General features: G+C 42.9%; 1 protein-coding gene across 1 annotated transcript; it reads right to left on the bottom strand.

The window, feature by feature from the left end:
- Positions 1-2100: 2100 nt before the first annotated feature.
- Positions 2101-7744, bottom strand: LOC143930628 (trypsin-like). The gene is made up of 5 exons (XM_077455125.1): positions 7637-7744; positions 6233-6386; positions 4340-4593; positions 3254-3390; positions 2101-2342 (listed from the first exon to the last, which is right to left on the bottom strand). Exons 1-5 carry the CDS (start codon positions 7674-7676, stop codon positions 2193-2195), a joined length of 735 nt encoding a protein of 244 aa, XP_077311251.1. The 5' UTR covers positions 7677-7744; the 3' UTR covers positions 2101-2192.
- Positions 7745-27802: the final 20058 nt, after the last annotated feature.

Below are 27802 nucleotides of genomic sequence, written 5' to 3'. Positions count from 1 at the left end.
TAGAAATGAGATAGGCAGTCATAAACTAAAAGGTGCGTAAATTCCAGAAAATGTACCCTAGTTTGTAGACGCTATAGCTTTTGCGAAAACCAATAAATATACGCTTATTGGCATTTTTTTTTACCAGATACATGTGGCTAAATAGATTTTGGCCTAAATATATGACTAAAATTTAGTTTATTGGATATTTCCTATAACAAAATGTAGAAAATATATATATTTTTTTCAAAATTTTCACCCAAAACATGCATTTCTGCATTGCATTCATATTGAATGGCACCTCAATGTACAAAGGCAACTCAATTTTGTTGTAGAATGCTGCAATGCATGGCAATGAACACTAGTGCATCACATTAGAAATATCAGTTTTTCTTTTTATTATTACTTTGCTTCTGGCCCAATGGGTCACCTTAACCCTAATCCCTATCAGACAATGATCCCTTTCTCTATAGTCATATTATGTCATAGTGTTGGTGGCCAAACGTACCATTCCTTCCCTGAAACCAAATTGTACTTATTTTATGAATTATGACTAAGAACATACTAACATCCATGATTTTCTTCTTCTTTTTTTTTTTTTTTTAATAAAGATGTAGGGCTACCCCCAGAGGAGCCACTGAATTGTTTTGTGGTTTCTCTACACACCCGAAGATGACACATCTCACTCACCCAGCACTTACTGGCACACCTTGAGGTATTTCAAAGTATTTATTGGGGCAAGAATAGAGAGGATTAACCGGTGTACTTATACAAAATCAACAAAACAATAATGTTACTCTGAGAGACATGGTTAACACATGAAGTATTCTGACTATCAGTAATTAACCACTTTCCAACCACCCTAACCACTTTCCAACAGTTTTACTGCTACATGGCAGCCACGCTGTGCAAGATCACATATGTTTGCATGTTCCTGCACCACATCCGGCTCGCTCCTGCTGTGATTTCCACACAGTGGCAGCTGATCAGTGAGTCCTGCGGACACAATGTCCGCTGGCACCCATTGTTCATTCAGCACACAGACAGAACGGCGATCTGCCTATGTAAACAAGGCAGATTGCCATTCTGTCTGTAAGGAAGGCATTGGTCCTGTGTTCCTGCAAAGGAAAAAGCACTTCCCCCACAGTAATAATACACCAGCTAGGCACACAGTTACAGGCATTAACTGTTATGAGCAGGGTCTGAAGTTATTCAAGGGGGTGAATGTTGATGCTGCCATATCAAAAGAAACAGGGTCTGTAAACGCACTATGTATGACATAACACCACCCCAAAGGGTTAACTTGACAAGAAGAGGAGTGTAGTTGCTAAAAGTAACTAACTATATGTTCAAAGCGATCTTGAAAACAGGTCCTCCAGTAGCAAGGGTGTAATTGTCTGGATTCCTTCCCAGTGGTTAGTATCCATTAGCAACTGATTCTGAACCCATTTTAAGGAGATTGATGGCCTGGTCTAGAGGTATGAGAAGGGAAAGAGTTAATAAGTGCACGCATGAGGTCCATGCTATATGTGCAGCAGGACCCCATTCTGTTACTGGGAATGAGGTAACAGAGGTATGCTGGACTGGTACAATGCAACCTACATCATGTTACAGTATGAAGTGACACAGGATACTTTCCATAAGATCTCTGTATGCTATTTTACTGCACACAGTGAAGGCTCATCTCTAAATTCTCTAATGTTAGATTTTCACATGACCACAGTCTCCACTGGGTTCCAGGCATTGATGAGTGCACTCTGCATGACAGGTACCCCTGCATTCAGGCTGAGTTGGTCCCATCCACACTTGGCCCAGCAACTGTTGGGAACCACTGGTGTAAGGCACAGAAATGGCATGGGTGCATCTTACCTGGTAGAGTGGGCAATATATAAGTGGGCATGTGCAATATATAAACAAGATTGCCAATCAAATTCTGTAATTAAGTAGCTGTCATTTTTAGTGTTTTTTTTTTTTTAAATCCCCTATCAATAAAATGTTTTGGCTGGGAACTTTGTTTAGAAATTTTTTTTTTTTTTAAATAATAGCATTTTGTGCTTGCAACCTATGTGGCTTTTCTAGTTTTGTTTGGGTTGTGTTGAATCTACATAATAAACAACACTGTTAAGGTACTTTTTCTTTATTCATAAAACATTTAATACATAGTTGTTGTGAAAAGCAATAGAAAGACCATTACATTGACTAAATAAGAACATTTAGTTGGCAGCCTGGGTGCTGGCAATCCAGGAGTTGTAGTTGCAGACCTTGGTGTAGACACCGGGGTAGTTCCTCAGGGCACAGCCATATCCCCAGGAGACAATACCCTGAAGCTGTCCATTACACACCACGGGGCCACCAGAGTCACCCTGAGAAGAAGAAGAAAAAATTATTAGAACCCGAGGACATGAATGAAATGTGGCTGTTTGATAAAAAAATATGGACAGCAAAGGAATATCATAGTTAATAAATACTTAAAAAAAAAAAAAGAAAAGCATGGCTTGAGTTGATAAAATGAGAAAATCTACACAGTTGGAAGATAAATGATATTAATTGTGGGAATATAGTCCTATGTAACACTTAATCAAACTTATGTTAGCCATATTTCAAACTACCCAGGAGTATGTTGGAGACTGCTGCTCTCAAACACAGTGTATTGGTTTCCAGTGGATCAACACGCCCCGTACATGGTGCTCCAATCAACAATGCCGCTCAAGGAGCATGAACATTGTGGAGCACACAAGTTGTTGACTCTGCTGGGGGTGTGTCAGACTGGCAGCATGCTGGAGATCTGGACTAGTGCTCCGACATATAGCCATGGCACAGGGCAGTTTGATATCTGGCTAAAGCCATAACACATAAAAAAAACTGACATTTATAAAACAGAACTAAACTGTATCTGACAACCACAAACTAAAAATGCTATTTAATTTAAGTTTAATATTCACAGTAAACTTACCCATCCATCCATGTCTCCATGCTTCATTTCAGTGAGAAGTCACATTGAAAAATACCCCCCTAGCATTTTTAATTGTGGCCATCTTGAGTAAGGGCAGATTACTCATATTGCATTTACATCCATTTGCCCTTAGCTCAGGCATGCAGGCAGAAGGGTGTTCTTAGAAAGTACATTTATTACAACTTTCTATCAATTTACTAATGCTAGCAACAAAAGAATTAAAACTAGTGTTGATTGAGAAAGTTTATTTTCATCAATAAATACATTTAGTAATAAAGTTTTGTCCTCATGGTAAAAAAAAAAGAAGAAAGGGTGTATTACCTGGCATGAATCCCTGCCACCCTCCAGGTAGCCAACACAGATCATGTTGGAGGTGATCTGACCGGGGTAGGCATTGCTGCACTGGGCGGTGGTCAGGATGGGGGCGTTCAGACACTGCAGGAGGTTAGGCATGTTGGCTACAAATAAAATAAAACAACATTTACTAAATTATTTTAAATATGAATGGTTCCAAATTCTGTTCTCTGGAATAACAATCAGCACTACCTAATAGAGTAAAATAAGTAAATGGAATTCTATGAAATAAAACTTTTAAGCAATTGTGTGTACAACCTATTGGAGATGCAGTGATTTAGAAACAAAGTATATTTCCATAGCTAGGCTAAGAAAAAAAAAGATTTATCAAGTTAGAAAAAATAAAATAAAAAAAGGATCCTTAAAACCTTAAACCTGCAGAGCACAAATCCTTATAAACCTTGGCATTGTGCTGAAATCAGAGCCACTAGAGGCCAATCTGCTGACAGCCTAAAGATGTATGCTACTTAAGGGCTCTGGGCTTCAGTAAAATGGCAGCCTCTGGCAAGAAGAAACAGGAACAATGCTGGAGACAATTTACGGCACTCATTTTGGTAGCATAATTATTAATCTAGGATTTATATTCCTTGCTAAAGAACATTATTTTTTATCAAGTTGTTATGGGTGAGTTCCACTTTCAAACTAGACCAGGTGTCTTAAAAAAAAAACCAAAAAAACCTCACAAAACGTACAAGAGATAAAGGCACAGAATATCATTAGCTGACCAATGCACCAAATTCATTGGCAATTGATTTATTGGCATCAGACAAATCCAAAACAATCATTATATCTGGCAAGATGTTAGACTAAAAAACTGTTTTACCAATATTATTATACTATACTTCCAAAGTTATTCAAAAATGAGTCTATTAACTATGGATAGTGGGAGGACCAATACCAATACCCTAATAGCAAAGCCCATGGCAGCCTTTTGAGAACATAGGAGGATACTTTAAAGAATCTTCAAACAAAACTCTAATCTTATTATTGACACACATATCAAGATTACCTGCAAGATGATACTATATTCAATAGTTTTTTCTGTCTACTTACTTCCACTGCTCAGAGTGTTGCCCCATCCGGAAATCACGCAGCTGGTTCCAGCGCCAGCGCAACCAGTGGGCAGAGGCACGCTCTTGACGTAGGAGTTGAGGGTGGCGGGAGAGGCCAGCTTGACCAACATGATGTCATTGTCAGTGGTTCTGGAGTTGTAGCTTCCATGTCTGATGACCTTGGCAGAGTTGATGAACTGCTCAGTGCCCTCAGAGACAGCGATGTTGTGCTCTCCGAGTCTGACCTGAAAGCTCCTGTATAGAGACAAATTCAATATAATCAGTATACTTTTGTATCTCAAACAAAGAAATTCTGTCTAGAAGCCAGTAAATGTGTTTCAAACTGAGAAGAAGCAGTGAAGGTTTGCTTAGTATGGAACATGTACTACTAGTGGTTGGTACATGCTCCTATTTCAGTGATATGTAAAAAGTTAGAAAATCAGTTGTGTGCTATTCTTTGAAGCATATTAAGGGATAACGTTTAACATGTTATATATTAGTTAAACAGACACTCAAGTTTGTTTCCATCATGAGAGATGAAGTCAGAAAGCCAATCTGGCTAGGAAAGGGTGACTGTGTGTACCTGAGAAATTTAAACACTCAAGAGCTGTTATGACAATGCTGTAATTGTTCTCCATATAGGTAGGAGAGAGCTACCTTCACGATGGTCTCACTCATATCTCACAAATCTTAGTAAAGCCAGAGCATGTTGCTCTATAATAGTAATATTTTGGGTGATGGAAGATATGGCAAGTTAAAACTATGTTTATTGAAAGGCAATCTCAACACATAATCTATTTTCCTGCTAAAAAGGAATTCTGTTGTTCAGCCAGAACTAGACAGGCTAGACACTTGTTAAGTTTTAGTACTGAGAATAAGCCGCTTAAGTTAGTCAATGTTTTTAATGCTTTATGGGCAGTAAAGCTGATTGTGCCCAGTTTGAAATGTAATCAACAACGTGTAGAAAACAAAAATGGCAAGACTCAAGATGATGTCATTACATTACTCATATGTCATCATTCATGGACCTATTCATATCAACTTTACTATCCAACCACATTCTGTGATGTCATATTAATCCTCAGGAATTCCTAACAAATTGTGTTTTACACTAGCCAAAAGTTTGTGAACACCTGGCAGTACGTTTGTTGGAGTTCTATTCAAAAGTCATGATCATTAATATGGAATTATGCCCCCCTTCCCAGTTTGCCAGATCATTTGTGAGATCAGGTGATGATGTTGGACAAGCCCCGGCTTACTATCGGAATTTGAATTCAACTTAATTTGAACTCAAGCTGTTCAGTAGAGCTGAGGCCAACACTTAGCAGGCCACTCAAATTCCTCAACATCAAACTCATGAAACCCTATATTGGATCTGGTTTTGTACACAGGGGCATAGTAGTGATGCTGGAACAGGAAAGGGTCTTCACCAAATTATTACTGCAAGCTTGGAAATGCACAATTGTCTAAAATGTCTTTCTATACTGCACCATTAATCCTTCATTGAAAACAACTGAACTCAATTATTTGGAGGGGCATTCACACACTTTTGGTGTCACCTCTGAATGATACAATTGTTGACATATAGGCAGGTATTGTGGTCAGGTATTAGCCGATTTTTGACTATATAGAGACACTATAGTGTATTATCAGCCAAATTCTGGAGAGTTATGAAAAAACAGATAAAAGTGTATTCCTTAAGCTTAATAGCCAAAAGAAAACTAGTTATTTTTTGCCAAGATTGCTAAATGTTATTCACCTAATTTAGGTAACATACATCTTATAATAATGTGCATATGAAGCCAATGAAGTACACCTGTTTTATACATTGGCTATGTTCTCACTAAAAAACACACTAAAATGTGCCATTTTATATTTAGGAGAGGTAACTTACGCCTTGTAGCAGTGAGCGGCAGAGATCACCCACAGGCTGTTAAGCAGGGAGCCACCACAGAAGTGATATCCAGAGTTCAGAGATACCTGCCAGGGTTGAGAATATGAACCACAGGTGTATCCCCCAACAATCTTATCATCATCGTCCAAGGCAGCTTTAGAAAAGAGGAGAGGTCAAACATATTGAGTACATTATGACATTTATCTTATATTCCATTTGTCTTTTTTCAATAAGCGATGCAAAAATGTAAGTGCTAAATACAAAGTAACAACTTAAAGGAACTAAATAGAATCCTTTGTGACAAAGTCAAACTGGCCAAAGATTGATTCTTATTGGTTGATGTGTGTACAGCACGTTTCTCCTTTGGTATTAGTGTATCTCTTGATTTTTTTAATGGAGCGGAAACGGTTAGAATTTATAATTGCCATCTGTGCATCAGATGGGGAGATTCTCTATTTATCCTGCAATGACTTTCACTGGGAAATCTCACGCATAATGGTTGTGGACGGAGCAGATAGTGAGGGCAAATCCAGGGATGCCTGTTCCAGGGAAAACTGCCTGTAGATTTTTCTTCACTTTGGAGTGATTTCCCCTCACTTCCTGTTGCATTTGTGAGACAGGAAGTGGTAGACTATTTCCCAAATGGGACACAGAGAAAAATAAAATGACGAGGCATTGGCCATTCTATACTATACCCATAATTAAAATAAATAAATAAATATGCTTTAGATACACTTTAAATAAATCAAAGGTAATGTTTATTAAGGCATCCACTTAAAATTTTGTTTAGAGTGGGAAAAGTTTGAATCTCTTTTAGGCTCTGGTTCTGGTTTTTGTATCCTTTTTCTGGAGCTTTCTCTTTACTTCCTGTCCTTCTAACTGGTGGCAGTGGAAGGAGAGTTTGTGGAAAAAAATTTCCAAACAGGACACAGTCTATTATTATGTTCCTCTTTCAAGTAACATCCCCTCAATGCCTATACAGGCATCTCCAGAGAATAAGACAATTGGACCCAGGTTTGCCTTAGATACACTGGAATTCATGAAAAAAAAAATATTATAGGACACAGCCTTTAATTGGGTTCCTCTTTTGGGTAATTTCCCCCCCATGCCTATGCAGTTATTTTAGGACATTAAGAGAGAGCAATATCCTAAATGTGGACTGAGATTAAAAATGTAACATATAAAGTAGTTTTAACCTTTCCCTAATCAATGTAAAAAAATGTTGATGGAGTTGACTTTTACCAAAAAGACAACATGACTTGAACATACAGAATATTCAAGACACCTTAGAACTTGTGAGAAAATACGACATAATTATATAATGTGACATTTTTTAAAAATACATTGAGATGTTGACCATGAGGAAGGAAAGACATTCAGATAATATTAAGTTGGAGAACTCACCAACAGCTCCAAGGAGCATACAGATCAGAAGGAACTTCATAGTGAAATCCAGGCCAGGTGAGTTGACGGTGGTAGCAGCCAGTATTTATACCCAAAAAATGAAATATTTCAGCTTGAACTCCACTCAACTTTTGCTAACTTATCTTTGAACAAGGCAATGTAAAGATAGTGTATAGCGAGAGAAGGACTAGAGAGTTGAAGGACTGTTTACCAAGGGCTATTTTAAACTAATCAGCAAATAATGTAGAACCTTGAATGAATGCCCCTTGAAATTATTTAACATATATACACTAAAATTAAAGAAAATATTTTATAGGGGGTAGACAAGCTCTTTAAAGGCAAATTATAACAGTTTTGGGGTTATTTTATTTTGGCTCTTTTCTATGATTTCTTTTAACTGATGCTATATACTATATGTCTTTTTTTTACTAAATCATTTTTTTCTTTTTTTCTTTTTATGAATAAACATTTCATCTGCCACAAACAACTTCCAGAAAGTTATGGGTTAGCAGCACAGCACAGCACAGCACAGCAGAAATGTATTTCTTTGAGGCTCCAATTGTTCGATTTAAATGAGATATAAAAGAAAAAAAAACAGGCTGGCATATCAGATCTATAGAAAATGTGTAGTCAGTCAGCGCAAAATAATAATAACTTTAAAAATATAACGAAGCAGCTGAACACTAAAGGTAGATATAACAAAAAACCTCCAACAGACATTAAATACATAACAGTGCAGCGCTGATGATAAACACACTAACAGTTGAAAGTCTTTCCTCCTGCATGCTTATCGTTCTAAACGGGACTTCCTCAGTGGAAGGAAGTCCCGTTTATGACAATACGCGTGTGGGAGGACCCTGGAATATCACTACCACCACCTTACTGTATCATATCGCTTGGAATGATTTTATGCTTGTAACCCAGCACTAGGGCTTAGTTCTTTGTATGTGAGTACCTGTCTTTTGAAATAAATTCGAATTTTATCTATACGGTCTGCACTATATACTTTTTCCCATTCTATGGCATCATGTTAGGAGAACAAGAGCAAATATTGGTGGCAGCTAGGGATGAGCCGAACACCCCCCGGTTCGGTTCGCACCAGAACTTGCGAACGACCCCCGCGTTCGGTACGAACGTTAGAACCCCATTGAAGTCTATGGGACTCGAACGTTCGAAATGGAAAGTGCTAATTTTAACAGCTAATATGCAAGATAGTGTCCTAAAAAGGGTTTGGGGACCTGCCTCCTGCCTCAGGGGACATGGGTCACTGCAAAAAAAAGTTTTAAAAACTGCCGTTTTGGCGGTAGCACTGATTTTAATGACGATTAAAGTGAAAAAAAAGTGAAATATTCCTTTAAATATGGTGCCTGGGGGGTGTCTGTAGTATGCCTGTGAAGTGCCACGTGTTTCCCGTGTTTAGAACAGTCCCTGCACAAAATGACATTAAATGGAAATAACACCATTTAAAACTGCTTGCGGTTTTAATGTTATATCTTGTTCCTGCAATATGGTTGAAAATCATTGAGAAACATGGCATGGGTAGCCCTCCCTGCCCATTACCAGCCTATTTGGGTCTTGTACGCATATTAAGGGGAACCCCGTACCCATATTAAAAAAAGGAAATGCGTGTGGCCCCCAGGCCCTATATACTCAGAACAGCAGTATACAGGCGGTGCAAACAAGACAGGGACTGTGTAGGTTTGTTGTGTTAAGTTGAATCTGTTTGTCATTTTCAACCGGTACATTTTTAAAGTGTAGCTCCAGTCAAAAAAACGTTTTTTAAGCTTTTTGGAAAACATAGGGAAGGGTTATCACCCCTGTATAATTTGTTTTGTCGTCCATCTTTTTTCATCTCACTTGCTGCTGTCTCCTTGCGTTTGCAAGTAGGAGATGTTTGTAAGTTGGATGTTTGAAAGTAGGGGCCTGCCCTATATTATAGCGGTATGTACTGGGTACAGAGCACGCAGATAGCACGCACTATCTCCTAACACTACTGACTGCAAGCTCTATTATTAACCACTTGACCACTGGGCACTTAAACACCCTTAATAACCAGACCAATTTTCAGCTTTCGGTGCCCTCACATTTTGAATGACAATTACTCAGTCATGCAACACTGGACCTATAGGAAATGTTTGTCCTTTTTTCACACAAATAGAGCTTTCTTTTGGTGGTATTTAATCACTGCTGGGTTTTTTATTTTTTGTGCTATAAAAGAAAAAAGACCGAAAATTCTGTGAAAAAATGAATTTTTCTTCGTTTCTGTTATAAAATTTAGCAGATTAGTCATTATTTCTTCATAAATTTTGGCCAAAATTCATACTACTACATATCTTTGGTAAAAATAAGTACAAATTGGTGGATATTATTTGGTCTTTGTGAAAGTTATAGAGTCCACAAGCTATGGTGCCAATATCTGAAAATTGATCACACCTGAAGTACTGACGGCCTATTTCCTTTTTTTTTTTTTTTCCACAAAATTGTCATATTATCAGGTTATTTCACACACACAGCATATGCATACCACAAATTACACCCCAAAACACATTCTGCTATTACTCCTGAGTAAGGCGATACCACATGTGTGAGACTTTTACACAGCGTGGCCACATACAGAGGCCCAACATGCAGGGAGCGCCATCAGGCGTTCTGGAGCACCCAGGCCAATTCTGACATTTCTCTCCTACATGTAAAAATCATCATTTATTTGCTAGAAAATTACAGAGAACCCCAAAACATTATATATATATATATATATATTTTTTTTAGCAAAGACCCTGGAGAATACAATGGTGGTCGTTGCAAATTTTTATCTCACACGGTATTTGCACAGCAATTTTTCAAACGCGTTTTTTGGGGGGAAAAACAGTTTTGTGCTTAAAAAACAAACAAAAAAAACAGTAAAGTTAGCCTAATGTTTGCATAAAGTGAAAGATGAAGTTATGCTGAGTAAATAGATATCAAACATGTCACTCTTCAAAATTGCACATGCCCGTGGAATGGCGCCAAACGTCGCTACTTAAAAAATCCCCATAGGCGACGCTTTAAATTTTTTTTTACTGGTTACATGTTTTGAGTTGCAGAGGAGGTCTAGGACTAGAATTATTGCTCTCGCTCTAACATTCTCGGCGATACCTCACATGTGTGGCACATGCGAGCACATGGGGACATGGGCGCTTTAATTTTTATTTTATTTTTTTATTGTTCATTTTACTTTATTTATTTTGGTTTGACATTTTTTTCCCCAAAAATATATTTTTGATCACTTTTATTCCTATTACAAGAAATGTAAACATCCCTTGTAATAGGAATATGGGGTGACAGGTCCTCTTTACAGTGAAATCTGGGGGGTCAATATGACCCCACATCTCACCTCTAGGCTGGGAAGCCTGAAATAAAAAATAAAAAAAAGATTCTGGCTTTGATCGTACTGGCGAGTTGGTAGAAGCACCGGAGGGCGGTGAGGGGTGGGGGGCGTCTATGGCTGGGTATTTCAGGGTATCACCGAGTATGGCTGGGTATCTCTGAGTATGGCTGGGTATGGCAATTTATGGCAGGGTATTACAGAGTATTGGCGGGGTATTGGCGGGGTACTACAGAGTAATAGCAGGGTACTGCAGAGTATTGGGGGGTACTACAGAGTAATGGCAGGGTACTGCAGAGTATTGGGGGTACTGCAGAGTAATGGCGGGTACTGCAGAGTAATGGCGGGTACTGCAGAGTATTGGGGGGTACTGCAGAGTAATGGGGGTTACTGCAGAGTAATGGGGGTTACTGCAGAGTAATGGGGGGTACTGCAGAGTAATGGCAGGGTACTGCAGAGTAATGGGGGGTACTGCACTGCAGAGTAATGGCAGGGTACTGCAGAGTAATGGCGGGGTACTGCACTGCAGAGTAATGGCGGGGTACTGCAGAGTAATGGCGGGGTACTGCAGAGTAATGGCAGGGTACTGCAGAGTATGCACTGGTATTACAGAGTATTGGCAGGGAATTGAGGGGTTAAATTCGGTGAGCAGCGATGTGGGCACTGCAGATGCAGCCCACATCGCTGCTGACACCGATCTCTTTCCCCTCCGCTGTACCGATCGGTACAGAGAGGGGAGGGAGGAACCGGCGTCATAACATGACGCCGGTTTGTTTCCAAGTGATCACTCCGTCATTTGACGGGTCCTGTGGACCCGGCGGTCACGGATGCTCTCGAGTGCGCGCACCTCGGGGCACGCGAGAGCAGAATTCTGGGAGGCCGTTAATTAACGGCCTCTCAGAGTTAAACAACCACCCTGAAGCCGTTAATCGGCAATGGGCAGTTGTTAAGTGGTTAAAGCTAGATCACTAGCTATATAGGTGAGGTGAATATAGTGGTGTATACTGCAGTCAGGGCACAGACAACAACCACTACACAGCAGCAAGATAGGAAATCAGCCAAAAACGATTGGTGTGTACTGTGTTGAAGGTACACAGAATACCCACTGCTTCAGATGCTAAGTAACACACTACACGAGGCCGCCTCAAAGGCGGCCTTATATAGTGTGGGGCGTGCACTACACAGCCTGAGCTATGATTGGCCACAGGCAGGATGCCTGTGGCCAATCATGGCTCTCCTCGCTGCCGGCGCTGCGATTGGCCAAGCATGCGGGGTCACAGTGCATGCTTGGCCAATCATGGGGCAGCAATGCACTGCGCCACCGCAGTGCATTGTGGTCCGCGCGCGCGTCACTCGAATTTTGACGCGAACGGCCCAAACGTTCGGAATTCGCCGAACGGCCGAACAGCCAATGTTCGAGTCGAACGTACGTTCGACTCGAACACGAAGCTCATCCCTAGTGGCAGCATTAACCACTTTCAGACCGGACCATTTTGCTGGTAAATGACCAGAGGTCTTTTTACACTTTGGCACTGCGCTGCTTTAACTGGTAATTGCGCGGTCATGCAATGTTGTACCCAAACGAAATTTGCGTCCTTTTCTTCCCACAAATAGAGCTTTCTTTTAAAGGTATTTGACTGATTCTGCGATTTTTATTTTTTGCGATATAAACGTAAAAAGACCGCAAATTTTGAAAAAAAATGATATTTTCTACTTTTTGTTATTAGAAAAATCCAATAAACTCAATTTTAGTCATACATTTAGGCCAAAATGTATTCAGCCACATGTCTTTGGTAAAAAAAAAGTCAATAATTGTATATTTATTGGTTTGCGCAAAAGTTGTCACATCTACAAACTAAGGTACATTTTCTGGAATTTACGCAGCTTTTATTTTATGACTGCCTATCTCATTTCTTGAGGTGCTAAAATGGCAGGGCAGTACAAAACCCCCCCAAATGACCCCATTTTGGAAAGTAGACACCCTAAGGAAATTGATAAGAGGCATGTTGAGCCCATTGAATATTTTATTTTTTTGCCGCAAGCGATTGAATAATGACAAAAAAAAAATTTTTTTTTTTTTTTTACACAAAGTTGTCACTAAATGATATATTGCTCACACATGCCATGGTTATATGTGGAATTGTACCCCAAAATACATTCTGCTGCTTCTCCTGAGTACGGGGATACCACATGTGGTCGACTTTTTGGAAGCCTAGCCGCGTACGGGGCCCCGAAAGCCAAGCACCGCCTTCAGGATTTCTAAGGGCATACATATGTCATTTTACTCCTCACTACCTATCACAGTTTTGAAGGCCATAAAATGCCAAGATGGCACAAAACCCCCACACATGACCCCATTTTTGAGAGGCATGTTGAGTCCATGGAATATTTTATATTTTGCCACAAGTTGCGGGAAAATGACAAACTTTATAAATTTTTCACAAAGTTGTCACTAAATGATATATTGCTCACACATGCTATGGGCATATGTGAAATTACACCCCAAAATAAATTCTGCTGCTTCTCCTGAGTACGGGGATACCACATGTGTGGGATTTTTTGGGAGCCTAGCCGCGTACGGGGCCCCGAAAACCAAGCACCGCCTTCAGGCTTTCTAAGGGCATACATTTTTAATTTCACGCCTCACTACCTATTACAGTTTTGAAGGCCATAAAATGCCAAGATGGCACAAAACCCCCACAAATGACCCCATTTTAGAAAGTAGACACCCCAAGCTATTTGCTGAGAGGCATGTTGAGTCCATGGAATATTTTATATTTTGCCGCAAATTGCGGGAAAGTTACAAACTTTTTTTTTTTTATTTTTTTTTTCACAAAGTTGTCACTAAATTATATATTGCTCACGCATGCCATGGGCATATGTAAAATGACACCCCAAAATAAATTCTGCTGCTTCTCCTGAGTACAGGGATACCACATGTGTGGGATTTTTTGGGAGCCTAGGTGCGTACGGGGCCCCGAAAGCCAAGAACCGCCTTCAGGCTTTCTAAGGGCGTAAATCTTTGATTTCACGCCTCACTACCTATTACAGTTTTGAAGGCCATAAAATGTCAAGATGGCACAAAACCCCCACAAATGACCCCATTTTAGAAAGTAGACACCCCAAGCTATTTGCTGAGAGGCATGTTGAGTCCATGGAATATTTTATATTTTGCCACAAGTTGCGGGAAAATTACAAACTTTTATTTTTTTTTATTTTTTTTTCACAAAGTTGTCACTAAATGATATATTGCTCACACATGCCAGGGACATATGTGAAATGACACCCCAAAATAAATTCTGCTGCTTCTCCTGAGTACGGGGATACCACATGTGTGGGACTTTTTGGGAGCCTAGTCGCGTACGGGGCCCCGAAAACCAAGAACCGCCTTCAGGATTTCTAAGGGTGTAAATTTTTGATTTTACACCTCACTACCTATCACAGTTTTGAAGGCCATAAAATGCCAAAATAGCACAAAACCCCCCAAAATGACCCCATTTTGGAAAGTAGACACCCCAAGCTATTTGCCGAGAGGCATGGTGAGTATTTTGCAGCTCTCATTTGTTTTTGAAAATGAAGAAAAAAAAAAATAATGTATATTTTTTTTCTTTTTTTCAATTTTCAAAACTTTGTGACAAAAATGAAGGTCTGCAAAATACTAACCATACCTCTCGGCAAATAGCTTGGGGTGTCTCCTTTCCAAAATGGGGTCACTTGGGGGGATTTTGTGCTATCTGGGCATTCCATGGCCTCCGAAACTGTGATAGGCAGTGAGGAATGAAATCTAAAATTTACACCCTTAGAAATCCTGAAGGTGGTGCTTGGATTTTGGGGTACCGTACGCGGTTAGGCTCCCAAAAGGTCTCACACTTGTGGTATCCCCGTACTCAGGAGAAGCAACAGAATGTATTTTGGGGTGTAATTTTACATATAACCATGGCATGTTTGAGCAATATATCATTTAATGACAACTTTGTGCAAAAAAAAAAAAAAAAATAATAATAATGTATTTTTTCCACAACTTTTGTCAAAATATAAAATATTCCATGGACTCGACCTGCCTCTCAGCAAATAGCTTGGGGTGTCTACTTTCTAAAATGGGGTCATTTGTGGGGGTTTTGTGCCATCTTGGCATTTTATGCACAACATTTAGAAGCTTATGTCACACATCACCCACTCTTCTAACCACTTGAAGAAAAAGCCCTTTCTGACACTTTTTGTTTACATGAAAAAATATTTTTTTTTGCAAGAAAATTACTTTGAACCCCCAAACATGAAGTGTTTTTTTAAAGCAAAAGCCCTACCGATTAAAATGGTGGGTGTTTCATTTTTTTTTTTCACACGGTATTTGCGCAGCGATTTTTCAAACGCATTTTTTGGGGAAAAAACACACTTTTTTTTATTTTAATGCACTAAAAATCACTATATTGCCCAAATGTTTGATGAAATAAAAAATATGATCTTAGGCCGAGTACATGGATACCAAACACGACATGCTTTAAAATTGCGCAGAAACGTGCAGCGGCGACAAACTACGTACATTTTTAAAAGCCTTTAAATGCCTTTACAGGTGACCACTTTAGATTTACGGAGGAGGTCTACTGCTAAAATTAGTACCCTCGATCTGACCTTCGTGGTGATACCTCACATGCACGGTGCAATTGCCGTTTACATATGCCACCAGACCAACGCTTGTGTTCCGCGTTGCGCCTTAGCAGGGGGGGACAGGGGTGTTTTTTTTTATTTTTTTTTTTTTTATTATTTTTTTTGCTTTTTTATTTTTTTTTTAAACTGTTCCTTTCATTTATATATATTTTTTTATGATTTTTATTGTTATCTCAGGGAATGTAAATATCCCCTATGATTGCAATAGGTAGTGACAGGTACTCTTTTTAAAAAAAAATAGGGTCTATCAGACCCTAGATCTCTCCTCTGTCCTCAAAGCATCTGACCACACCAAGATCGGTGTGATAAAATGCTTTCCCAATTTCCCAATGGCGCTGTTTACATCCCGCAAAATCTAAGTCATGAAATGCTCGTAGCTTCCGGTGTCTTAGGCCATAGAGATGATTGGAGCCATTTTGGTCTCTGATCAGCTCTATGGTCAGCTGGCGGAACCACCGGCTGCATTCTCAGGTTCCCTGTTGGGACAGGAGAGCCTGAGAAAACCATGGAAGATGGTGCGGGGGGGGGGGACATTCCCTCCCACTGCTTGTAAAAGTAGTCTAGAGGCTAATTAGCCGCTAGGATTGCTTTTAAATAAAAGCCGACCGCTGGCTGAAAAGAATGATACCAAGATGATACCTAAACCTGCAGGCATCATTCTGGTATAAGCACTCAAAGTCCCGCAACATACCAGTATGTTGCTGGAACTGGTTGGGCATATATTGTATTTTTTTTTTTATGCAGCCTGTGGGCTGAACGAAAAAAAAATATTGATCGGTGGGTATGCCCACCATTAGATACCACCCTTCATCCACCCACTTTCTAATGGTGGGCATACATGCACCATTTATATATGCCGAAGCATGGGGGCATCCTCCCGCAAAAGGTAGGAGCAGATCGCTCCTCCACCCCTTATGCCCCCATGCTTCGGCATATATGCTCTTTTTTAACTGTGGTGGTGAAATCACCCCCGACAGTGCTGGAGTCGCGGCTTTATGTATCATGGGAGCAAACGCTGTTGCTGTCAAGATAAATAAATCCGCTCTGCAGCAGAATGGCGTACCTGCTAAGCAAATGATGGTTAACAATAAAACAAAGTAACATTACAGTATAACAGTAGGACTTACCATACCTGCAAAGCAAATACAAAAAAAATCGCAAAAAATAACACATTTAACACAATCTGTGCCTAAAATATATATATGCCGAAGCATGGGGGCATCCTCCCGCAAAAAAGTTATGCCGCGTACATACATTCAAACTTTTCCACGGGCAAGCCCTCCGTCGGAATTTTGACTGTATGTACGTGGCATTAGGAGCAAAATCGCTCCTCCACCCCTTATGCCCCCATGCTTCGGCATATATGCTCTTTTTTAACTGTGGTGGTGAAATCACCTCCGCCAGCGCTGGAGTCGTGGCTTTACGTATCGTGGGAGCAAACGCTGTTGCTGTCAAGATAAATAAATCCACGCTACAGCTGAATGGCGTACCTGAAAACAAAAAATGGTTAACAATAAAACATTGCAGAATAGAATACAGTACAAAGGAGCAGAACAATAGAGAGAGAATAGAGAGAGAGAGAGAACAATAAAACAACAACTATTTTTGGTTTTTTTATTTTATATTTTTTTTGGTTTTTTTGGTTTTTTTACTTTTTTTTATTATTTTTTTTAACACTTTTTTATGTAACTTTAACACTTCTGTTGTAACGGTTCCAGCGGTTTGGGTCTCTCAAAATGTGATGGCATCTTGGGAGACCCTGTGAACGTGTGCCTAGCTTGTGCAATGCTGTACCCTACGCTAATACTCAACTAGTTCATGGTAGCGTTCAAAACACTCACCCTGACAAAGACCAGGATTGCCAGGACAGCGGGGACAATAAGAACGGGTGTCACGCCTAAATCCGCGCTTTCTGCAGACACAACATTTTCTTTGGGGGGCTCGTTGGGTAGGGGTACTCGGGAGGACATAAGAATAATGCCTCTCATGCAGCCGGCTTACTGCATCTGGTAGGGGAAGGTGAGGTGGAGCACCGCCTGGATACAGAAGGGCTCTGACGATATCCTCCTGGAATTTGAGGAAGGATCCAGTCCGTCCTGAAGCTTTGTGTAGTACATAAGCATTCAGTATAGCCAATTGGAATAAATAAACAGACACTTTTTTGTACCAGCGTCTGGACTTACGGGCAACTAGATACGGCGCCAACAACTGGTCATTGAGGTCCACCCCTCCCATGTTAAGGTTATATTTGTGGACACAGAGGGGTTTGTCCACAATACCAGTCGCCGTAGAAATTTGGACCGTCGTGTCTGCATGAAGGGAGGTAAGAACGAAAACATTCTTATTATCCCTCCACTTCATAGCGAGCAAATTATTACTGCGCAAGCAGGCTCTCTCCCCCAGCCTAAGACGGGACTCTACAAGCCGCTGGGGAAAGCCCCGGCGATTAGGTCGCACGGTGCCACATGCTCCAATCTGATGATCAAACAAGTGACTATACAGTGGCACGCTTGTGTAATAATTGTCCACGTACAAGTGGTACCCCTTTCCGAATAAGGGTGACACCAAGTCCCACACTATCTTGCCAGCGCTTCCTATGTAGTCAGGGCAGTTCTCCGGCTCTACGTGACTATCTCTTCCCTCATAAACCATGAAACTACGTGTATAGCCTGTGGCCCTGTCACAGAGCTTATACATCTTGACCCCGTATCTGGAACGCTTGTTGGGGACGTATTGTTTGAATGACAAGCGACCAGAAAATTTAATCAGGGACTCATCAACGCAGACAACTTGATCGGGAGTAAACAAGGCTGCAAAACGTTGGTTGAAGTGGTTTATGAGGGGCCGAATTTTGTAGAGCCGATCGTACTCAGGGTCTCCACGAGGACGACAGAGTTCATTGTCGCTGAAGAGCATGAACCGCAAAATCATCTCGTATCGTGCCCTGGACATGGAAGCAGAGAACACGCGCATATGGTGAATTGGGTCAATGGACCAATATGACCGCAACTCACTCTTTTTGGTTATGCCCATGTTGAGGGAGAGGCCCAGAAAGATTTTAAATTCGGAAACCGTAACTGGTTTCCATTGTCTGGCAAGGGCGGACTGGGGAATAGTGGCGATGTGTTGAGCAGCGTACAAATTGGTTTGGTCCACAATAGATCTAAAGAGATCTTCGGTGAAAAACAGTGAGTAAAAGTCAAGTGTCGTAAAATCAACTGTTTCCACGTTAATGCCAGGTTGGCCAGTGAATGGGGGAAGTACGGGTTCTGCAGAAGTGGTGGGCACCCAAATAGGATTGGCGAATTCTGCAGGAAGGGCACTATGGGTACAACGGGCCTGTCTTTGTCTTCTTGGTGGCAGCGGGACACTACTTGTGCTTGCCACCTCGCCAGCTTGAACTGCACTTATGGGACTCGCCACGTCACCACGTGTTACTGCAGTGCTGGATGTAGGTCCAGGGTGTACTAGGCCGCTGGTGCTTGCCAGTTCACCAGAAGGATGAGCGGCTCTAGTACGTCTCTGCTCCATACGAGTGACCTGCGGTTCCTGCACCTCAACAACAGAATACATACGGGATTGGGCACACCTGTTCTTAGCAGCGGCCTCATCTCCGTCGTCAGAGCTATCTGTCATGGAGCCGCTGTCCTCTACAGGATCGTATTCTGAGCCTGAATCTGACAGATGAGTGACGTCCTCTTCACTATCTGTCATGCTCAGAAACGTGTAGGCCTCATCACTAGTGTACCTTCGCTTTGCCATTTTGGGCTCTAAATTTAGGGGTACACTAGTGAGACTCACAGGTAAAAAAGCACCTAGCCTGTCAGCGACTGTTTCAAAACGCTACAAAAAAAACTGTTAGCGATCGCAGGGATCAAGCCTGACTCTGCGAACGCTGCAGTTATGTGTGTTGTGTTTTGTAAGTGACAGTGATCGATCGATACTGCACTTGGGTGGGCTGGGCTGGGCTTGGCGGAGGGGCTAAACGCAGGTGCTAGCGGGTATCTGGGCTGATCCCGCTAACAATGCGTTTTGGGAAACCTAAAATGCTGGCAACGCTAATATATATCTGATCAGATACTATATTACTAAGGGAGGTGTATGCTTTGCGCGTGGGTGTTAGCGGTACTGGCACTAACCTGACGCTGGGGCGACGCAGGCCTTATCTGACCCTAAAAAACTTATATCACCCGCCGGGTGATCAGGGGGTTAAACCTTTATTAGGTAATAAATGGCGGGTGCCCTGAAACAAAAAAAAAAAAACTAACCAACCAGCGTCACCTGTAACAGTTATATGGTGATCACTGGTGAAAGGGTTAACTGGGGGGCAATCAGGGGGCTATGCGGTAGTATATGGGGGTCCCTGACGCTATAAAAAGCTGCGGCGAACCCAAATACTTACCTGCCTATCTAGGGTCACCTGTGACACTAATACAGCGATCAGAAAAAAATCGCTTATTAGTGACACTGGTGACGGGGGGTGATCACGGGGTTAAACCTTTATTGGGGGGGTTAGGGGGGCACCCTAGAGCTAAAGGGGGCTAGCCCTAACTGCCCTAACAGTTATTACAGTCACAAATGACACCAATGCAAAAAAAAAAAAAAAAAAAGAAAAAAAAAAATGCACTTGGTGTCACTGTGACATTTTTTTCATGCAGCCTGTGGGCTGAACGAAAAAAAAATATTGATCGGTGGGTATGCCCACCATTAGATACCACCCTTCATCCACCCACTTTCTAATGGTGGGCATACATGCACCATTTATATATGCCGAAGCATGGGGGCATCCTCCCGCAAAAGGTAGGAGCAGATCGCTCCTCCACCCCTTATGCCCCCATGCTTCGGCATATATGCTCTTTTTTAACTGTGGTGGTGAAATCACCCCCGACAGTGCTGGAGTCGCGGCTTTATGTATCATGGGAGCAAACGCTGTTGCTGTCAAGATAAATAAATCCGCTCTGCAGCAGAATGGCGTACCTGCTAAGCAAATGATGGTTAACAATAAAACAAAGTAACATTACAGTATAACAGTAGGACTTACCATACCTGCAAAGCAAATACAAAAAAAATCGCAAAAAATAACACATTTAACACAATCTGTGCCTAAAATATATATATGCCGAAGCATGGGGGCATCCTCCCGCAAAAAAGTTATGCCGCGTACATACATTCAAACTTTTCCACGGGCAAGCCCTCCGTCGGAATTTTGACTGTATGTACGTGGCATTAGGAGCAAAATCGCTCCTCCACCCCTTATGCCCCCATGCTTCGGCATATATGCTCTTTTTTAACTGTGGTGGTGAAATCACCTCCGCCAGCGCTGGAGTCGTGGCTTTACGTATCGTGGGAGCAAACGCTGTTGCTGTCAAGATAAATAAATCCACGCTACAGCTGAATGGCGTACCTGAAAACAAAAAATGGTTAACAATAAAACATTGCAGAATAGAATACAGTACAAAGGAGCAGAACAATAGAGAGAGAATAGAGAGAGAGAGAGAACAATAAAACAACAACTATTTTTGGTTTTTTTATTTTATATTTTTTTTGGTTTTTTTGGTTTTTTTACTTTTTTTTATTATTTTTTTTAACACTTTTTTATGTAACTTTAACACTTCTGTTGTAACGGTTCCAGCGGTTTGGGTCTCTCAAAATGTGATGGCATCTTGGGAGACCCTGTGAACGTGTGCCTAGCTTGTGCAATGCTGTACCCTACGCTAATACTCAACTAGTTCATGGTAGCGTTCAAAACACTCACCCTGACAAAGACCAGGATTGCCAGGACAGCGGGGACAATAAGAACGGGTGTCACGCCTAAATCCGCGCTTTCTGCAGACACAACATTTTCTTTGGGGGGCTCGTTGGGTAGGGGTACTCGGGAGGACATAAGAATAATGCCTCTCATGCAGCCGGCTTACTGCATCTGGTAGGGGAAGGTGAGGTGGAGCACCGCCTGGATACAGAAGGGCTCTGACGATATCCTCCTGGAATTTGAGGAAGGATCCAGTCCGTCCTGAAGCTTTGTGTAGTACATAAGCATTCAGTATAGCCAATTGGAATAAATAAACAGACACTTTTTTGTACCAGCGTCTGGACTTACGGGCAACTAGATACGGCGCCAACAACTGGTCATTGAGGTCCACCCCTCCCATGTTAAGGTTATATTTGTGGACACAGAGGGGTTTGTCCACAATACCAGTCGCCGTAGAAATTTGGACCGTCGTGTCTGCATGAAGGGAGGTAAGAACGAAAACATTCTTATTATCCCTCCACTTCATAGCGAGCAAATTATTACTGCGCAAGCAGGCTCTCTCCCCCAGCCTAAGACGGGACTCTACAAGCCGCTGGGGAAAGCCCCGGCGATTAGGTCGCACGGTGCCACATGCTCCAATCTGATGATCAAACAAGTGACTATACAGTGGCACGCTTGTGTAATAATTGTCCACGTACAAGTGGTACCCCTTTCCGAATAAGGGTGACACCAAGTCCCACACTATCTTGCCAGCGCTTCCTATGTAGTCAGGGCAGTTCTCCGGCTCTACGTGACTATCTCTTCCCTCATAAACCATGAAACTACGTGTATAGCCTGTGGCCCTGTCACAGAGCTTATACATCTTGACCCCGTATCTGGAACGCTTGTTGGGGACGTATTGTTTGAATGACAAGTGACCAGAAAATTTAATCAGGGACTCATCAACGCAGACAACTTGATCGGGAGTAAACAAGGCTGCAAAACGTTGGTTGAAGTGGTTTATGAGGGGCCGAATTTTGTAGAGCCGATCGTACTCAGGGTCTCCACGAGGACGACAGAGTTCATTGTCGCTGAAGAGCATGAACCGCAAAATCATCTCGTATCGTGCCCTGGACATGGAAGCAGAGAACACGCGCATATGGTGAATTGGGTCAATGGACCAATATGACCGCAACTCACTCTTTTTGGTTATGCCCATGTTGAGGGAGAGGCCCAGAAAGATTTTAAATTCGGAAACCGTAACTGGTTTCCATTGTCTGGCAAGGGCGGACTGGGGAATAGTGGCGATGTGTTGAGCAGCGTACAAATTGGTTTGGTCCACAATAGATCTAAAGAGATCTTCGGTGAAAAACAGTGAGTAAAAGTCAAGTGTCGTAAAATCAACTGTTTCCACGTTAATGCCAGGTTGGCCAGTGAATGGGGGAAGTACGGGTTCTGCAGAAGTGGTGGGCACCCAAATAGGATTGGCGAATTCTGCAGGAAGGGCACTATGGGTACAACGGGCCTGTCTTTGTCTTCTTGGTGGCAGCGGGACACTACTTGTGCTTGCCACCTCGCCAGCTTGAACTGCACTTATGGGACTCGCCACGTCACCACGTGTTACTGCAGTGCTGGATGTAGGTCCAGGGTGTACTAGGCCGCTGGTGCTTGCCAGTTCACCAGAAGGATGAGCGGCTCTAGTACGTCTCTGCTCCATACGAGTGACCTGCGGTTCCTGCACCTCAACAACAGAATACATACGGGATTGGGCACACCTGTTCTTAGCAGCGGCCTCATCTCCGTCGTCAGAGCTATCTGTCATGGAGCCGCTGTCCTCTACAGGATCGTATTCTGAGCCTGAATCTGACAGATGAGTGACGTCCTCTTCACTATCTGTCATGCTCAGAAACGTGTAGGCCTCATCACTAGTGTACCTTCGCTTTGCCATTTTGGGCTCTAAATTTAGGGGTACACTAGTGAGACTCACAGGTAAAAAAGCACCTAGCCTGTCAGCGACTGTTTCAAAACGCTACAAAAAAAACTGTTAGCGATCGCAGGGATCAAGCCTGACTCTGCGAACGCTGCAGTTATGTGTGTTGTGTTTTGTAAGTGACAGTGATCGATCGATACTGCACTTGGGTGGGCTGGGCTGGGCTTGGCGGAGGGGCTAAACGCAGGTGCTAGCGGGTATCTGGGCTGATCCCGCTAACAATGCGTTTTGGGAAACCTAAAATGCTGGCAACGCTAATATATATCTGATCAGATACTATATTACTAAGGGAGGTGTATGCTTTGCGCGTGGGTGTTAGCGGTACTGGCACTAACCTGACGCTGGGGCGACGCAGGCCTTATCTGACCCTAAAAAACTTATATCACCCGCCGGGTGATCAGGGGGTTAAACCTTTATTAGGTAATAAATGGCGGGTGCCCTGAAACAAAAAAAAAAAAACTAACCAACCAGCGTCACCTGTAACAGTTATATGGTGATCACTGGTGAAAGGGTTAACTGGGGGGCAATCAGGGGGCTATGCGGTAGTATATGGGGGTCCCTGACGCTATAAAAAGCTGCGGCGAACCCAAATACTTACCTGCCTATCTAGGGTCACCTGTGACACTAATACAGCGATCAGAAAAAAATCGCTTATTAGTGACACTGGTGACGGGGGGTGATCACGGGGTTAAACCTTTATTGGGGGGGTTAGGGGGGCACCCTAGAGCTAAAGGGGGCTAGCCCTAACTGCCCTAACAGTTATTACAGTCACAAATGACACCAATGCAAAAAAAAAAAGAAAAAAAAAAAATGCACTTGGTGTCACTGTGACTGGGGGGGGGGGCAGGGGTGATTGGGGGGTGATTGGGGGTGATCAGGGGGGTGAAAAGTGTGCCTGGCGTGTTCTACTGTAAGTGTAGTGTTGGGTGCAACTTACCGATCCTCTCTCCTCCGTGCCGGAACGAAAAAGACCGACACGAGGAGAGATTACTTCACTTCCTCTCCTGTGTTTACATTACAGGAGAGGAAGTGATGTCACCGAGCATTTTCATTCGTCGGGAGCGATCGCGAGGGGGTGGCCATGAATGAATGGCCGTCCCCTCGTCCGGGATCGCTCCCGAACGAATACCGACCGCCGCAGGCACCGGGCGGGGGCCCGATCGGGCCCCCGACCCGCGGGAGGCAAGGGACGTACATGTAAGCCCTTATGCCTGCCCGTGCCATTCTACCGACGTACATCGGCGTGCGGCGGTCGGCAACTGGTTAAACAATAAGAAGTCGTAGTTCATCTATCTGTCTACCGAGATCCTGGTTTGTGACCACTGCCAGTGGTGAAATGAGCATTTGACCCACCTCTTAACTCAGGGGTCTATCATTTGAGGTGATCGGCTTGGTTGGCTGGTGGTGGAATCACAGATGTAGTCCGCACCATAAGGATATCTGCATGTAGCTCTATCATCACAGATGAGAACATCACTATCAACTATCGCTATAAAAACCTTTACCTCAGCCTTTTATGTTGCTTATCTTCTGAGAAACTTTCAACTGTTAGTGGGTTTATCATCAGCGCTGCACTGTTATGTATTTAATATCAGATCTATAGGTTGGTATGTTCATGTTGAAGGGGCTTGATTGTTCCCACCATACTGATACCATTGCTTTACCCCTTAATGCCCAACCTCACCCCCTCCATCTTCCTTGCTTTCTGGAGGCTACCCACATTGAATTTGTATTTTTCTTTTTCATGGAACCCTTCACCAGATATTTCAGCCCCTTCACATGATACACAATAATTCTTCCTCTTTGATGGCTCAGTCATCTTACATTGTGAGTGCAAGTGGCATTCAACTTAAAACACAAAGGACATCCAGTGGCATATAAGAAATGCCGCAGAGGTCATAAACCGATAGAAGGTGCATCATATTGCAGCAAAAGCTGTTTTTTTTTTCTTTAAGCACTTGGATGAGTTTTTTTAACCAAGAGCTACATTTGTCTAGATCTGGGCTTTAACCAATGGGCAAGGGTCTCTAAAGCAGCATTTCTCAACTTCTTTTCAGTCATGGCAACCTTTTAAAGTATGCAAAATTCTGAGTAATTTCCGTCTACAATATACCTGTTATTTATCAATGGGAAAAATGAGCCTGGGACAATGCACACAACCAGATATGTATAAATACATAAGTGGTCCATATAGTGAACTTGGTGTTGAATTATTCACTATAAGGACATCATAGAGGACACAGGGGCACTTTTTACGTCTGGAGGAAAAGAGATTTAATCTCCAAATACGGAAAGGTTTCTTCACAGTAAGAGCTGTAAAAACATGGAATAGACTCCCTCAGAAGCTGGTTTTGGATAACTTAGTAGATTGCTTTCAAAAATGCCTGGATTCTTTCGTAAATGTACATAATATAACTGGGTACTAACATTTATAGGTAAAGTTGATTCAGGGGGCTTCGCGTGGAATGCGAGGGCCAAACCCACTTTTTTGAAGACCCTGCCTCGGCATCCACCTGGATTGACCAGAGAGAACGCCGAGACTGAACATCTCACCCTACCTATGCACTGTGGATGCTTTCCCTTTCTTTTCCCGCTCCCGTGGGTCCCCACGATATCTCCTCCTGCTACTTTGATGATTGAGTCGTCGCGATGAGCACGCTATTAATCGACGCCCGTTGCAGGGCCAGGGGACTATCCCGGGAAGACTTTCTTTTCATCTTGTACTGGATCTCACAGCCTGTCTATTCTCTCTCGGTGTTCCGCTGCTCTGAGATCCCTACCTCCCCTGTGAGGAGCACCTGGGGAAGACCGAAGATAATACGACATCCAGGACTATTCTACTGTACTTTATTCATCATCCCTAAGGCGGGCGGAGCTCCCCCCTGCTCGGCCATGATGGTATCACACCTTTGTGGCCCCTGCTCCCCATGCACCTTCCAGAGAAGAAGTCGCCCCCCTAGGATTTTTAGGATTTTTGGGTACTTCTCCCTCCCCCATTTATCTGATTTTTTTTATCCCCCTTTGTTTTTCTTTTTGTTACCTTGGGTATCTATGCTCCTCTGCAAATAAGTTCCTTGCCTCCAATGGGTTCTAAGCATTGGATGTCCCCTGTTGGTACCCAGTTTTGGGGTATGATGTCCAAGCCGTGCTGGGGTGGCACTGGACTGGGTGGGGGGTGGGATGTTGTGGTTTTTATTTTTTTTGTACCACTATGTTTGCTAACGTTTGTTTCTACTATAGGTACTGTGTTAAAGTCATACAAGCATTTTTTGAATTGGTTGCTATTGTGTTCTGTGCGCACTAACTTGGCCATGACTGCCCTGCTGATTCTGGCCCGCCTATGGTTTATTGTTTGCGCCCTGCACCCACCATGAGCTCCTTAAAGTTCCTTACGTGGAATGTCAGAGGCATGCGGAACAAGATAAAACGCACTGCCGCCCTGACATTCCTTAAGTCTCAGCGTGCTGACATTATCGCGCTTGTTGAGACCCATGTTACTGGCCATCTCCAGTCCTCTCTTAAGAAACCGTGGATGTCCCCCCCCCCCATAACTCAGTTGTACTTAAGGAGGGCCTTGCATTTAGGGCACACTACCCCTCGGTGCCGGCAGTGTGGTTGGGGGACTTTAATATGACCCTCATTCCCGCTCTGGACCGCATGGGCACCCCGGACTCCCCTGATGACCCTCCAGCCCATACCAGACTACACCGTATATTGACCGACTTTGCTCTTGTCGATACATGGCGCCACAAGCATCCCCATGCTAAAGCATACTCGTGCTTCTCAGCCAGCCATAACACAATGTCCCGAATTGACTTCATTTTAATTTCACAGACTCTGACACCCAGACTGGAAGATGTGGGCTTCGCTCCGAGAATCCTCTCGGATCACGCCCCCTACTGGATTACGATGCGGCTCCTGGGGGCCTCTCCCTCTCCTACTTGGCGGCTGAACCCATTTTGGCTGGCCGCCCTGCGGGAGCAGGGGGACATCTCTACGGAGTTGCAGCACTATTTTGCAGTTAACGGGGACTCCACTACATACGACATGGTGTGGGACACATTTAAGCTTTACGCCCGCTCCCTGCTCTCCACGCGCGTTAACAGACTTAAGCGGTCGTCCAAACTTGTTGTCCAACAGGCTACGGAACACCTACAGAGATTGGAGGAGGAGTTTCAGCGAGACCCCTCGCCTGACGCAGCCACTAATCTTAAGCTCCAGCTACGACAGGTCTCCCAGCTACATACGGAACAGGCCAAGCAGCGCATCTTTTTCTGTAGGCAAAGGGTATTTGAATATGGAGAAAGATCGGGCAAACTACTCGCTTACCTCGCTCACTTAGATTCCCGTCCCCCGGTCGTGGTGTCGCTGCTGGACACCCAGGGGAATGGTATTACGGATCCGCAACAGGTGGCGGAG

This window comes from Lithobates pipiens, unplaced genomic scaffold, assembly GCF_037356315.1.
Source record: "Lithobates pipiens isolate NorthernLeopardFrog02 unplaced genomic scaffold, aLitPip1_a1.2 Scaffold_25, whole genome shotgun sequence".
Lineage (NCBI taxonomy): Eukaryota > Metazoa > Chordata > Amphibia > Anura > Ranidae > Lithobates > Lithobates pipiens.
Note: the sequence above shows the minus strand (reverse complement) of the source record. Positions and strands in the feature narration are given on the sequence as shown.

Excerpts from the sequence above, each read along its gene's own strand:
- LOC143930628 (XM_077455125.1), bottom strand. The coding sequence starts at position 7,676 with ATGAAGTTCCTTCTGATCTGTATGCTCCTTGGAGCTGTTG. Across the intron at positions 4,594-6,232 it reads GCCGCTCACTGCTACAAGGC|GAGCTTTCAGGTCAGACTCG; the intron begins GTAAGTTACCTC and ends GTCTCTATACAG. Across the intron at positions 2,343-3,253 it reads GTGGCAGGGATTCATGCCAG|GGTGACTCTGGTGGCCCCGT; the intron begins GTAATACACCCT and ends TCTTCTTCTCAG.